The sequence below is a fragment of the Schistocerca cancellata genome, chromosome 12, assembly GCF_023864275.1.
Source record: "Schistocerca cancellata isolate TAMUIC-IGC-003103 chromosome 12, iqSchCanc2.1, whole genome shotgun sequence".
Lineage (NCBI taxonomy): Eukaryota > Metazoa > Arthropoda > Insecta > Orthoptera > Acrididae > Schistocerca > Schistocerca cancellata.
In genome coordinates this window covers 134,041,511-134,058,018 of record NC_064637.1, presented here as the reverse complement: position 1 = coordinate 134,058,018, position 16,508 = coordinate 134,041,511, and the positions used below count along the sequence as shown (strand labels likewise).

The window sequence follows — 16,508 nt, the reverse complement described above, 5'->3', positions numbered from 1 at the left end:
ATATACAAATGTAGCACATTGTTTTTCAAGTTTTACAATGAGTAGAAAATGGTATGTACAGAACAACAAATAAGATATAAGGGGCGTTCAAAAAGAAATGAGCCAGAGGCATAATTACAGAAACCAGCACCGGTATGTTAGAAGTATTAACCCTGGCTGTTGAGACACTTGTCCCACTGTGATACAAGGCAGTGAATGGCTGTCTCATAAAATTCCCGGGGCTGCGATGTTAACCAGTTCTGCATGCACAGCTGGATGTCGTCGTCCGCACGAGTGCAGTAAAGGTTATGCGGACGTTCTCCTTTGACAAAGATGGCCCCCTTCTGATTCACTTCCTGCAGAACGGGACAACAGTGAATGCCCAGCATTACTCGCACACCTCGACCACCCTTCACCAAGCGATCAAATAAAAATGACCAGGCAATCTCACTCATGGGGTCATTCCGCTCCACGACAATGCAAAGCCTCATACGGCCAACACAGTAATGGCACGTGTGCAGAAATTCAAATGCAGGTTCTTGGCCACCCTCCATACAGTCTGGACATCTCTCCCTGTGATCACACCATTTTTGGTCCCCTTAAATAGGTTCTGAGGGGAAAACAATTCACCTAAGACGACAACATCCAGCTATGCATGCCGAACTGGTTAACATTGCAGCCCCGGGAATTTTACGAGACAGCCATTCACCACCTAGTGTCACAGTGGGAAAAATTACTTAACAGCGAGGGTCAATACTTTTAACATACAGGTACGGGTTTCTGTAATTATGCCTCCGGCTCATTTCTTTTTGAACGCCTCTTATACTTTGAATGTGAACATTTCAAATTGGGTTTAACTATGGTCGTTACCATTAACAATGTCAGTTCAAGTGACAAATTACTGTAATCAGTCACATTTATTATTACTCTTTGCATAACGCATATACCTCCACGAACAAATGAATTTATGACAACTAATGAGGTACAGATAGTCTGAATGTGTGACTTTTCAAAACCACAGTTACCAGAATATAAGACACTTACATCAACACCACAACTAAGTACATCAGTGCTGTCGCAACTGGAATACATTCATTATTTGTGTATACCAACTGTAGAACAAAGCATATACTCTATTTGATCAAAAGTATTTGGACACCTATTAGTGGACATTAATATAAGGTGTGTACACCCTTCACCAATACGATGGCTTGAGCTCTGCTGAGGACACTATCAATGAGGTGTCTGAAAGTCTGTATAGGAAGTGCAGCGTATTCTTCCTGAGAAGACGGTACCAGAGAAGATAGAGATGTCAGACACTGGGGTCTGGGAATGAAGTTGATGTTCTAACTCATCCCAGAGCTGTTCCCCATTTGGTTCAGTTCAGAACTTCAGGCAGGTCAGTCAATTTCAGGAATGTTACTGTCCACAAACCACTGTCTCGTATTGCTACTTTATGACCATATGCTGTGTCATGGTGATATAAACAATCACAGTTTCTGGACTGTTACTCTACTGTATGCAGTACACAATGCCGTAAAATGTGTTCATATTCTCCCACAGTTAGCATTCTTATAAACACGATAAGGAGAGTGTACCCTAACCACAAAAAACAACTCCATACTGTAAAGCTACTACCTCTGTACTTCACCGCTGGAACTACTGATGGTAGCACGTAACATTCTGCAGTCATCTGCCAAACCTAAACCTTTTCATCGGATTTCCATGCGGTAGAGCATGATTCATCACTCCAAATCACTCATTTCCAATCATCCACTGTCCTTTGGCCACAAAACCATTTCTTCACTGCACAAATTACTTCCTCAACATCCCAAAAATGTCTTACATGAATACTATCCTGGCATTACACACAGCCTCACGATATAATAACAGCAGAAGCAACTGATTTGAATTTTTTTTTCTGTGGAGAGTAAGGATGAAACCATTCCATCAATTGTCTTTTCGTTTCAGGCTCAAAGTGGTGAAACCTAGTTTCATACCGAGATGGCCTCCCCATCAACTTCATAACTTTGCAACAACTCAGAACAAATGTTTTTCTGTGAGATTTGTCTTCCTCAGTAAAACAGCATGGGACCCATCTTGTGCGCACTTTTGAATACCCGAGAGCACCAATAATTGCATTCACATTAGAAACACGTGTTGTTGAAAGGACTTAGGTTAGTTTTACTTTTTTTAAAGTAGAGTATGTTGTCAGGATCTCGACACAAAAATACATAAGTTTGGTCGGTCGGTCGTTGGTTGGTCAGATGGGGGGAGGAGACCAAACAGCGAGGTCATCGGTCTCACTGGATTAGGGAAGGATTGGGAAGGAAGTTGGCCGTGCCCTTTCAAAGTAACCATCACAGCATTTGGGTGAAGTGATTTAGGGAAATTACGGAAAACCTAAATCGAGCTGGCTGGACACAGGTTTAAACTGTCAACCTCCAGAATGTGAGTCCAGAGTGCTAACCATTGTACCACCTTAGTCCGTCAAAAATACATTAATTAGTGTTAAAAGAACTTTACTCCAACCAATCCTTGAACAAACACCAAGGCTTCAATTTCTTCAAGTAGTATCAGCAGGACTTCGGGCCCCTTAACACTAAACTCTGTGTGGATTTGTATACTTTGACGGATGCATGGGACAAGACAAGAATCGTACAGTTATACTAATGTTTCTATCACTCACAGATAAAGAGTGTTTCAATACTATTATTCACAAATTTTCTATTTGTGGACATTCCTTTTTGCCCTATAATAGAGTATTTGGGACAGTGAAGAAATGTAGAAAAGAAGACAGAGTGTATACCCCTATCCTACACACATCAATAATTTTTCACAGTTCAAAAAGTGTCACCACTGCGAAAACGATGGAATCATGTGACATACTGTATGTTAGTACCTGATGTCCACAGTTGTGTTAGTAAGCAACACTATCAATGGAAACCGTGAAACATTCTGTGACCCATCTAAGCATGTTACATTTAAGTCTGGTGACTATATGGTATTTAAGTACTCTTCAGATCTGAAAGAATGTGTAATGACTTCACCTTACATACAAAGCCCTGTAGATCATACATTTAAGCTTGCACAGCCTACTAACACGAATAGTATAGCTTTACCCAGCATCATAGCATAACCAGAAAGCAGTATCCTCATCAAAACCGAGAAAGTAGCGGACATTCAGCAAGCACTGTCATACATTCCCCATGGAGGAGACAAAGAGATTTTCTACAAAGTGTGTGTTAAATGGAACAACACGGCTGGAGCATGTGATGATAGCGAAGAAGATTGAAAGAGCATTGGTAAATCACTGACTTTGTCCAATGCTTAAAAACCACAGTTTATGTTTTATTTATTATGTGTTTGGATGTTCTAAAAGAATAAAATAATATTACTCCTACAATACTGTAAGATATCTGCAAAAATGTTAGAAATAAACTGTTATATAATACTCATCCAGGATATTATATTATACCACTATTGAGTTAAAAATGGTGTTTCAGATTAAAAAGTATGATTTTAGCTGAGAATAACAATATCAAAACAATATGAAATACTATTTCTGGAATTTTTTTACTAGTTAATTGTTAAATGGACTTACATCTGTGCATCCTTTGTCAGGGAGGAAAGGGGGATAGGTCAGGGAAGGTTAAAAAGGAAAGCCAGGTCATTCAGAACCGGGCTGAGAGAGACCCACATGTTGCGATGAATAGGGTAAACAAAGATGAAGTGGGACACAGAGAGTAAGTGAAAGATGGTACATTGGTAAGTACGCGATGCACCATGTTCATTCCAGAGATGTTGAAGATAGAGTGAAAAGTGAAGACAGGGTAGGGGGAAGAGAGGTGAATAGTGCAATTAAGCATTAGGACAAGACAAATAAAAAGAGGAGGAGATGTGGTAATAGTGTGGGAGTCGTATCTTAAAACACTGTGAAGCTCACACAAGTTATTTGCATAATAAGATGCATGGTTTTGTTAAGTTGCTCCACTTCTGATATTGTAGGATTGTGGTGGGTGATACTGGAGGAGGCACAGGGCACATTATACAGTGGGGACAACTGCACTGATACCAACTCTGCGGGCAAAGAGAATGATTTGGGAACGTCATAAGGATGTTGCGGAGGTTAGGGAGGAGACAATGGATGAAGTGGGAGGAGATACGAGGCGGTACATTATTTGTCTATCTACATTTACACAAGATCACCTTCAAAACAGCCACATCACACACAACTGCACAGTTCTCCCATCATTTCTGCCACTGCTGAAATGTGTCCTAGAAGTTTCGTTTTTGAAGTATGTTGAGCACCTTCAGGTTGGATTTCTGCAACTGTGGCAAAATGGCAACTTTTTGAGGTGGACATTCAGATTTAGAAAGATGGCAAAGTGCACGGGAGCCATATCTGGCACTTATGTTGGATGCAAAAGTGCAATAATCTTGTTACTGGTGACAAACTCACACCTGAAGAGAGTGGTGACAGCAGGCACTGTCAACACGGAGCAGCCAGTCTTTCTCGCACCACAGACATCTTTGCTTTCACTGAATGCCCTCTCCCTCATGTGCCTTAAAACCTGGCAGGAGAACTCATTACTGACAGTCTGGCACTTGGGGACAAATTTGTGACCCAGAACGCTGAAAATGTCAAAAATGACAACGAATGTGCACTCGGGAGGGCTGTGGACCTGCCTTACTGTTTTTGGTCGTGGAGATGACAGTCTCTTCCACTGAGAAGACTGTTAATTTGTCTCAGAGCCAACTTTGGCACCCATAATGATCCTCGACACGGAGGATGGGTCACCCACAGCTCTCTGACAGAGTTCTCGGCGGATTCCGAGATGGTGTTCCTGTTGCTCCCAGATTGGCAGCCTAGGGACAAACTTGGCAGCAACACACGAGCTGCAGTCACACATGGCAATTTCTACACTGTTCTGTAGAACACACTGACAATGGCAGCAATGCTATGAATTGTTCTCCAATGATGCTTGTGCACAAGTTGCTGCACAGTTTCGACATTTCAGGGTGTTTTCCTCTCTTTGTCTTCCAGTGATATTCCTTCAGTCTTGAAGTGCACATGTCAGTCAAAATATGTCACACAACTCATTGTAGCATCACCACACGCTCTCTCCATCGTGTTGAACACCCTCGTGGCAGATTACCACAGTTTCACACGAAAGTTTCACGTTGGCTCACAGAGGAAACACAGTGATGAAGAGTGCACCGGACCCACCTCAGCTGTTTTCTTCTCCTTCGGTGCCGTGCCACCAGGGGCCTCCTCTGCCAGCGGTGCCCCCGGTGAGCTCAGCTCCATGGCGGCTGCAACCAGAGCCTTCCTCCTGGCAGTCCCGAGGGCAGGCTGCGAGCCACCCGGTGCGGTCGCCGAACCGACTGCTTGCGACGCCTCCTCTGCCGTCTGCAAAACAAAAGTGGCAGCTGTGTTGGTGCCAATCCATCTCCTCTAAACTGTACTGTAAGCCCTACACCCACAATATTGGTTTATCTGAATTACATAAATGAGAACTGTCCACGGAACACATACTTTAACCGTAGATAGAAGGGGTGATCAATAAGTAAAGCAACAATATTCTTCCGAAAGCAGGCTGATTTTAATCAAGAGTTCAATACACCATATTACTCTCCATTCTTTTGGCTACAGACCCCTATTTTTAACATAATCTCCATTCAATGTGATAGTGTTACACCATCTTACTGGGAGAGCCTGTACCATTCTACCATTTCACAAAATTATTAAGTGGTTCTCAGCAAACGGACTCTCTTTAAATTTTGATAAAACACAGTATACTCAGTTCCGTACAGTAAATGGCACAACTCCAGTAATAAATATAGACTTTGAACAGAAGTCTGTAGCTAAGGCAGAATTTTCAAAATTTTTAGGTGTGCCCATTGATGAGAATTTAAACTGGAAGCAACACATTGATGGTCTGCTGAAACGTCTGAGTTCAGCTACATATGCTATTAGGCTTATTGCAAATTTTGGGGATAAGAATCTCAGTAAATTACCTTACTATGCCTACTTTCATTCACTGCTTTCGAATGGCATCATATTCTGGGGTAATTCATCATTGAGTAGAAAAGTATTCATTGCTCAAAAACGTGTAATCCGTGTAATCAGAATAATTGCTGGAGTCCACCCACGGTCATCCTGCAGATATCTAAGGTTCTAGGGATCCTCACAGTATATATATTCACTTATGAAGTTTGTTGTTAATAATCCAACCCAGTTCAAAAGTAATAGCAGTGTGCATAGCTAAAACACCAGGAGAAAGGATGATCTTCACTATGCAGGGTTAAATCTGACTTTGGCACAGAAAGGGGTAAATTATGCTGCCACAAAAGTCTTTGGTCACCAACCAAACAGCATCAAAAGCCTGACAGATAGCCAACTAACATTTAAAAATAAATTAAAAGAACTTCTTGATGACAACACCTTCTACTCATTGGCTGAATTTTTAGATATAAATTGGGGGGGAGGGAACTTAAACATTATTGTCATGCAATATTTTGTGTAATGTAATATCTTGTACAGACATCTTTTATTAACCTGACACGTTCCACATCATTACGAAGTGTCGTATTCATGATCTATGGAACAAGTATTAATCTAATCTAATCTAATCTACCTCTCTATGTCGGAGCCAATGTCTTGCTGCATCAATAAACTCACCCAGCAACAAACTGTCTTCTGTGTCCATGCTATCACTGCCAGATCCAAACCTCAGGGCACAGGAACGCTTTGCTTTTTCTGGACTCAGTGCAGCACTGCACAACTGACTCAGTTGTAGGCCACAATCTTTGTTACTTACATCATCTCGGACCCTAACCTCAATAGCCTCTTTTACCACACACTCGCAGAATGAAGAAGACTGCCTACTTGGCTAGGTGTGAACAAAATGTACACTCAGAAAAAGAAAGGTGCCGTGAACATAGATATCACATTGAATTTTGCCAGACCACCAAATCTGCCGTGGCCGACCACAGCCATACTGTAAGATTATGACAAATCAAGATAGTTCGGCAATCTTCCTCCTTCCGGGACTGCACGACTAACACGCTCATTGAAATTAGAGTCCAAGATGGTCTAATTAACAGAGACATTGGTCAACAACTAAGTCAGGTATGGGACCGTGCACCGAGTTCAGAAAAAGCAACGCATTCTCGCACACTAAGTTTAGCATCCAATGGTAATAACATGGACACTGAAGACCACAGTTTGCATGCGGGTGTCACTACCCTAACAACCATGGCAGCTGCGCGGATACTGACAGGAGCAGAGTGATGGAGGGTAACTGCCACTCAATATGGGAAGCTGACACAAGCCGAGATGCAGCCCTCAGGAACCACCTGAAGATGGCAACAAGTTTGTTTGACGAAATATCACGAAGAACTTACGACGAGGCCCGGGCAGAAACCTGAGAATTCTACAAGCTTACAGATGATACTTTCTGATAAATCAAAACAATGTTCCAAACTGGGACTCGAGCCCAGAATCTTGACTTTGACAGAGGATTCTCTTATCAACTGAGCTATCTATTATGGCATATGACTTACGACCCACACTTGAAGCTTTACTTCCGGCAGTATCTCTCTTCTGCTTTCGAAATATTGAGGAGAGCTGAAGCTCTCCTGAAAATTTTGATGGACTACCATTCTTAGAAGGGAGGAAGAGAGTAAGGAAGGAAAGAAGGGAGAAAATTGCAGAGAAATAGCCTAGCCACAGCCTAAGGGACTGTTTTAGGCATGAATTTAAAATTAATAGCAAAGCTGTTTGGCCCACAATTTTCTGAAGACAACTTACTTAATCAGACACAGAAAATAAATAAATATTTCCCTCTTCTCTACAAATCTATTTACATGTGAAAGAATCTTGGAACAAAGACAAGCATTTCTCTTTTAATCCTCTCTCCACCCAACCCGTAATACTAATGTTATAGTTCTCTCTTTCATCAGCTGTCACAGTCATCAGCCCCTAAACACTCAATTGTAGCAGCTTTATAGCTGGAGTATTTTATTTTGTCGTGCTACCACAAAGACTCTGAGGATTAATTTCAGTTTTAGATCCACTAAAGCCAGAGAAAATTTCAAGCGTCTATATAAAATGAGACCCTGGAGAAACATTCTGGGCAACATGGGAAGCTGAGGGGGGTGGGGGGTGAACCGTCCTTTTGACACTGTACTTCGTTTTTCTTCTTCGTGGTTTAGCAGTAATCATCTGGAGGAGCATGTCACGTCATTGAAATACTTACAAGTAATACTGAATAGCAATAGTAAATGGGATGAACACACAAGATCAGTATTAGGGAAGGTGAAAAACGGACTTTGGTTTGTGGGCAGAGTTCTGCAAATGGAAAAAGCAGTCAAGACTTTAGTATGACAAGTTCTAGAGTACTGCTCCAATGTTTGGGATACTTATCAACCAGGTATGATGGCAGACAACAAACTAATCTCAAGAAGAACTGGTAAGATCACAGTTCAGTGTAGTCTACACGAAAGTCTAACATAGATGCTCAGAGATCTTAAATGGCAATCACTGAAATGAAGGTGACATTGTTCTTGTGAAACACTGTTACCCAATTTAATGGATTGGTATTCGAAGAAGGATTGAGACAATTTTGCTGTGTCTTTTGTATATCTTGCATTGGGATCATAGCCATAAGATAAAAGAGGAAAGAGCATATACAGAACCAAACAAAAAGTCATTTCTCCCCCCTCAATACATGACTGGAACAGGACAGAAAATGACAAATAGTGGTACAAAGTACCCTTTGTCACATACCATGCAGTCAACTGTGAAGTATATTTGTAGTTGCAGAAGTCAAAGGGTGCCAAATCTGGTGAAAAGCTACATGATCCAACAATCTCTCAGTTCTTCCATTGCCATAAAAAGTTCTGATTCTGACACATTCTTGTTCATCTAGGAAATGAGATTTACAGTATGCCTAAAATGGACCAGCAGGAAGAGCTGAGTGAGTGAGTGGGGACGGAGGGAGGGAAAACAAAAAAGGAACTGTATGAATAACAAGAGCTCAGGTGGCAAGCAATGAAATGGATGCTGAAAGGTGACAGCAATATACAGAGTGGCCAGAAACAGTCTGATAAGTTTCTAAGTATGTAGCAGTGTAAGTTGCACTGAGAGATAATTGTTAAGAAAAAGATTCCATATGATTCACCATTTTGGAGCTAATTAACACTGAAGTTGGGCACTCAGGTCATTATGCATGCGAATTCAAGTGGCCCTCCAGAAAAAATAATTTAGTGTCAGTTGTTCTCACAGTGTAGATGATAGAGCACGTGATGTGATGAGATGAGATGATGATGATGATGATGATGATGATGATGATGATGAAGACAACACAATATCCAGTTCCTGACTGGAGAAAATCTCCAACCCTGTCCTTAGCGTGGCATTCTGTAGCAATGACCACTCAGCTATCGAGGTGGACAGTAGATGAAGATGAATTGGAATATATGATACTGTGATACTATCTTGTAAGGAAAGTTCTGGTAGAATGAAGAAACACTGACCCTCTGAGTTATTTTACAAGGCAGGTTAAAGAAAGTCCATAGCATTTATAGATTTAGAGAAGGCTTTTTGACAGTTATTGAGCAGACTATCTTTTTTGAAATTCTAAAGTAACAGGGATAAATAAAAGGAGTGAGAGGTTATTTACGACTTGTGCAGAAACTAGAGTGCAGCTATAAAGAGCTGATGGACATAAAACAAAAGCAGTGAGAAGGAAGTGAGACTATGTTGTAGCCTATATTCAATGTTATTCAGTCTGCACACTAAGCAAGGAGTAAAAAAATCAAGGAGAAATTTGGAAAGGGAATTAAAGTTCAGGGACTAGAAATAAGAATGCTGAGGTTTGTTGTTGACACTGTAATTCAGTCAGAGACAGAGGACGACTTGGAAGAGCACGTGAACGAAATGAACAGTGTCTGGAGTGGAGGATATAAGATGAATATTAACAGAAATAAAACAAGGGAATGGAATGTAGTCAAACAGAACCAGGCGATGCTGAGGGAACTAAATTAGGAAATGAGTTCTGCTTTTTGGGCAGTAAAATAACTGATGAGGGCCAAAGTAGAAAAGACATAAAATGCATACTGACTATATCATGAAGAGAATTTCTGGAAAAGAAGAATTTGTTAATGACTAATACAAATTTAAGTGTTAGGAAGTCTTTTATGAAGGTACTTGTATGGATTGTCACCTGGTACCGAAGTGAAACATGGAACATCCATTCAGACATAAAGAGAACAGAAGCTTTTGAAATGTGGTGATACAGATAACTGCTTGGTATTAGATGGACAGATCATGTAACCAATGAGGAGGTACTGAATAGCATTGGGGAGAAAAGAAACCTGTGGCATAACTTGACTAATGGAAAGAATCAGTTGATAGGACACACCCTGAGGCATAAAGGGAGAAACAGTATGATAATGATAGGGAATGTTGGGAACAAATAGAGTAAGTACCTTCAAATGGCTGGAAGTTGCAATAGTTACTCGGATATAAGAGGTTCACACAGGACTGCAACAAACCAAGCAAAAACAACAGAATATGTAAATTAAGAGCTGCATGTACTGTATATCTCTGATCCAAGACAAAGTTTTTGCCCAAAATTTAATGCCCAGAAGCAGAGGGTTGTCTCGCATTTGCGGCATATGATACAGAACTTTTCTTTTCTTTACTGTATGGAACCTCAAACTTAAGCTGTACCTCTGCTTCCTGCCACACCTACCGCTTTAACCTCGAATGTACACATGCACTTTGAGCATTGTTGTATGATAGAAGGATGCGTTTATTGTGGCAATTTTTTTAAATTAGTTGTTGTTTGACTTTGGAGATCCCACTTCTGAACTGCATAGTAAGGCATGTAATGGATCATATCAAGGAGCAATGCGACCCAACATTGAAATTTTCAACAGGATGCAGGTGTTACTATGATGCATATTTCAAGATGGCAAAAGGACAAAGGACATTTGAAAAATGCGAAGTTGACTAGGAAAGCTTTCAGTGCCCCACAGTGTGGATATTTTGAAAATACTGAAACTGAACTAGTGGCATTTGAGCGCGAGAAACATAAAGAAGGAATAGCCGTTTCGTACAATGTCATATGAAATAAAGCATGTGAACTGGCACAGGTATGTGGTGTCCAATTTAAAGCTACATTTGGGTGGGGTATAAGGATGATGCGACACACTGGACTTGTTGCTATGTGTGGGAAGTTTGTTGTGTATTAGTGACACATTATAAGACAGAGAAACGAACGTGTTACCTCTCAGCACGAACTGAAAATGCTGACAAGTCACCTGTTTGCTTTGTGATTGCATCCTGTACAACAGTTGAAAAGAAAGGCAACAAAAGTGTATTGGTTGACACTACGGGCAATGAGAAATCATGAATCACCATGATGATATGTGTGCTTGTTGATGGAATAAAATGCAACCTTATGTCATCCTCAATCGTAAAACTACGACAAAAAGAAAGTGCTGCCACTTGGTATATTTCGTTGCAACAGAAAAGGATGGATGACTGATAAGTTTGATATAGATTAGCTCCATACAACCTCTGTACAGGAGACCAGGTGCTCTTATAAAGAATTGTGGGGTGTTGATCCTTGGTGCTTTCAAGGGGCATCTGACACCAGCAGTGAAGACAGAAATCCTGAAATTAAACACAGGTCTTGTTATCATTCCAGGAGGTATGACTTCACAACTACAAGTGTTAGACGTCGTGGTGAATAAGCAATTTAAAGACCAGCTGACACAGCTGTATAGCAACTGGTTACTTCACGATAGTCAAGTCCGAATCCGACCAGGAAGTTGTGTAATGGATCCAGACTGCTTGGACACACAAATATCTAGTACATCAAATGTACTAGATGTGAATGTCTTTAAGAAGTTCTGTGTAACAAATGCATGGGTGTGAAGATAATCTAGCATGGAAAGAAATGCAAGACAACCACAACAGTGACACTGCAGATTCTGTGGCCCATTACACTGAGAGGGGCTAAGTGGCATCTGTATCTGACTAATGGAGGTCTTTATCTGATTTTATTTTCTTTATACCAATACTCTTATTGTCTCCTTGAGTTCCCTGTAATAAGGTAACCATTTGTAAGTATTCAGAATAAACCGGGTATGTGTATACATGTTTCTCTGTAATTCCTTATTGAACAATGGGGGACCACCTTACATTCGGAGTCGTCCAAGATTCGGAGGTATACAGTAAGTGAAAATGTGTATACATTTCAGGCCACTGTAGCTACTGCTAATAAACTGAGGTGAAGTGCTTATGGCAAAACTCGTCACATTTATTCAGAGGCCCAGAATCATATTTTCAAAAACGCTGACATTTAAAGATGCCCTTCTCCTGTACTTCTCTGTCCACTTGGACCACAAGACTAGGATAGATGTCGGGAGTTATGTTTCAAACTTTGAAACAGCCTACAAGGATAATCCCTTTCGCCTACCAGAAAATAATAGCCATAATGTGGGCAGCAGATGGAATAAACTTTGCCTCATCTATCTTCAAAACTTCAGTATTTACAATAATTCTATTATTGAGGTCTCATAAGAGAGGTATGTAGGAACATTTGTGATCTCCTAAATTCTTCAATGACTACAATTCTACATTTTGAACAACTAAATTTTAAAACAAAATGACAGCAAGTAGTGAATACAAGATGGTAAACAAAGTAGCACTGTGCCAATAAATCAATGATGTCATTAACAAGGCAGAGATACAAACAGAAATAGATGACCAATGGATGACATCTCTAATAACCCAAGAAATTGGCTAACCAAAAACTGACAAACTAACAAAACCCCCACGGGAATTTGGGTAGCGATATTCTGGTATCAAACGCTTCAAAAATATTAAAAATTTGAAAACATCAGACTACTGTGTGAAAATATCAATATTTGTCAGAGACATAAATGAAGTAATAGAGTGCTTAATGTATGAAAGACAATGATTCTCCGGGTCAACAGAAGTGTCCGATCCCAAGTGTCGGCTTTGACCCATGATGTAAGGGTCTTGTGGTATGTGATGTCATGACGGCGCGGAGTTTGGTTTGTGAGTGTGGTGTGTTTGTAGATGTCGTCGCGTTGTGGTTTTTTGTGCCCTCTGGTGGTACGTTCAGGGTTTTCGTTTGTGTGGTGTAATGGGCTCAGTTTGCTGTTGCTCATTATCGAGTATTGTTCAAGTGTGTTTGAAGTGGAATTCGTTTCAGTGAGTTAACGATTTTGTGGTTTTGTGTGAAGGTTAATTTAGTGTTGTTCGCTGTACGCCGTGTGGTATTTTTATTAAATTTAATCGGTTGTTGTTTTTTGTTCAGGAATGGATATGACAGACAAAATTAACAGTGCGCGTCTGAGGGCTATGATGGGGAACACCCCTTTAGAGCTCATTAAGTTTTTGCAGCTTTTCGGCTTAATTGCCAAGGTTGTCAAATGCTATGTTTGCGGCAAAGAAATGAAGTTGGCTAAAGTTCCGGGCTCTCAGACCAGGGACGGTTATATGTGGCGCTGTCAGAAAGACGACATTTGGCGTTCCATACGGCGCAGTACCTGGTTCGAGAAGTCTAGGTTGGGCATGCGCGAGATTGTACTGGTGACTTATTACTTTTGTTATAGATCCCCACACAGTTTTTGCGCACATGAAACTGGTGTGAGGGAGAGGGGTGAGCTTGATTGGTTTTCTTTTTGCCGTGAAGTGTGTTCCGAGTTAATTAAGTACAGGTGTAAGCTGGGGGGGGGCATGAGGTTGATGTGGAGGTTTTTTTTTTTTTTTTGTTTTAGGGCGCAAAACTGCTATGGTCATTAGCGCCATTGTTGTTGTGGAGGTGGACGAGTCGCAGTTTGGGAAAAGGAAGTATGGGAGGGTAAGTCTGTTGTTGGTCTCTGGGTGTGGACGGCTGTTGTTCCGGGGGTGGGTGTTCTGAATGTGGTTTTAGGGTTGTGGAAGGAAGGTCTAAGGCCGAATTAGAGGGATTAATTGAGGAGTACATAGAACCGGGGTCCACAGTAGTTTCAGATGCATTTTCTTCGTATAGGGGGTTGGGTGAGAGGGGATTCCATCATTTAGTAGTTAACCATAGCTTAAGAGTTCAAAAATTATGAGACGGGGGCTTGCACCAATACAATAGAGGGGATGTGGGGGGCTGTTAAGTCAGTTCTTGGGAGGGGGAAGGGGCGCTCTTCCAACCTTCAGTCTCATTTAGATTGGCGGAAGAGTGTCCCTGAGGGCTATTGTGTTCTTCGGGTTTTCTTAAGGGCTGTCAGTAAAATATATAGGCCAAAAGTGGTTGGTTAGGATGGTCTGGGTAGGTGGGTGGCTGGCTGCGGCTCAGGGTGGGGTGGGTGGTTTATTTCACGTTAGAGTGTTTGTGAAGGGGAGGGGTGGGGAGTGTGTTGGTTTGTGTTTTAGTTGTGGAGGATCTATTTTGTTGAAGTTTTTGTTGAGTTGTAGTGTGTGATTGGGATTTTTTTATGTTGCATTTAGTTTTTGTTTGTGGGTTTTTTATTTTGGGGTGGGGGGTGGGGGAAATTGAGGTGGTTGGGGGGGGAGGGTTGAGGTGTGGGTGGGTTGGGTCTTTCTTTTGGTTGAGTATTTTTTCATTGGTTTGTGTGTGTGTGTGTGTGTGTGTGTGTGTGTGTGTGTGTGTGTGTGTGCGCGCGCGCACGCGTGCGCTCCTGTGTGTGATTGTGGTGGCCAACCTAGTTTGTGGCACCGGAACTTTCTTGTGGTAAGTTTTTATTGTTTTGTTTTAGGTGTATGTGTTGTGTGTTGGGGTCTAGGGAAGTGTTTCATTGAAACGTGTGGCTGTGAAGATTGGTATTGGTATTGGGAGATGTTTTTGAGTTACATAGGTCAAGGGAAGTGTTAGATCCCAACTTATGGGATCGGGAGCTGCTGTTGCGCTATATAGGTCAAGGGAAGTGTTCGATCCCAATGTGTGGCGGTGTATGTTAGTATTTGTATTGGGAGATGGGGTTCAGAGCTGCTGTTGAGCTATATAGATCAAGGGAAGTGTTCGCTCCCAATGTGTGGCGGTGTAGTTGGTATTTGTATTGGGAGATGGGATTGGGAGCTGCTGTTGAGCTATATAGTTCAAGGGAAGTGTTCGATCCCAATGTATTTGTATTGGGAGATGGGATCGGGAGCTGCTGTAGAGCTATATAAGTCAAGGGAAGTGTTCGATCCCAATTTATGGGATCGGGAGCTGCTGTAGAGCTATAATGGTCAAGGGAAGTGTCCAATTCCAGATGATATTGTGCTTTGGGGAGCTTTGTGATGTCGGTTTTTTTTTTTTTTTTTTTGTCTTTTGAATGGTTTTGTATTGGGATGGGTGTCTAAATTTGTTTATATTTAGTTTGTCCTCAACCAAAAACCCCCTATTTCCCACGCTTGTCCCGTTAGTGTCATTAGGCTTTTTGTGGAATGTGTGTGTGTTTGTTTTTCGATGTATTTTCATCCTCACAATGTGTACGTAACGACTTTATATGCGCCATGTTGGAATTGTGGCTTATGGTCATTTCCGCCGTATTTGTGATGTCATGGGTCAAAGCAGACGGGCGGGATCGGACGCTTCCGTATTTCCAATTCTCCTATCACATTAGTTGCCTTTGCCAACTCACAAGTAAACAACCACCTTCCAAACCTAATCCAGACTTTGGGCTACGCAACACATCTTTCACCACAACCTCCATTTAAAACAAAAATGCTAATGGTCAATGGTCCAAGCAGATAGAAAGATAAAGAGAAATGTTTGACGCTTCCCATCAGCCTTGAGCAGTAACATAGGAAACACGCAATGACCCTCGTAAAGAACACTGTAACTATAACATTAATAAGTGCGATTTTTCAAATGGGCTAATCTACAGATCAGTCTGCCACCAAAAACAGGATTTTTTGCTTTCACATATGGTTTCACCAATTGGCAACCAAACTGTGAAAATACACAGCAAAATGTTACATCACAGCAGCCATTAACATTTATCGAATGCTCCTCTTGACTTGATAGAAGTATCACAAATGTCAATACACTCACTATCTCCACTAGACATGTATGTACAGAGTTTGGAAAATAACATGATCTAAACCACAAGAACTAAATGACATATTGTGAACAACATGCGTGTATGATATCCACAACTGAAACATACAAATGCAAACAGTGTAAACCACTACATAACATATGATGTCACATATCATACAATATACCAATGAGTCATGTGTTTCATTAGACCTGTGATCGGAACATTACGTGTGATGTGATAACTACCTCCTGTTCTGTGACACTTCTCTCATGAACTTCAGACATAATGTCCTAATAGAGGATTACCATAGCCACTTCACTAAATGCAAAATGTTGTTTGTATTCTGCAAGTTTCTCAGTTGAGTAATGAATGGCACTAACATCTACAAAAGACACTTAATGAAATGAGCTAGCTAAAGAATTTGTTTGGGTTGAGAATGTTTTTGGCAGGCAGACCATAAC

At 41.2% G+C, this 16,508-nt stretch overlaps 1 protein-coding gene across 1 annotated transcript in view; it reads right to left on the bottom strand.

Annotated features, from left to right (window-relative positions):
• Positions 1 to 16,508, bottom strand: part of LOC126109868 (FAST kinase domain-containing protein 4) — an 80,979-nt gene that overhangs the window by 62,818 nt on the left and 1,653 nt on the right. The window contains exon 2 of the mRNA XM_049914934.1: positions 5,210 to 5,392. Within this exon, the coding sequence (XP_049770891.1) occupies positions 5,210 to 5,392 (183 nt within the window). The remainder of the gene's footprint in view (positions 1 to 5,209; positions 5,393 to 16,508) is intronic.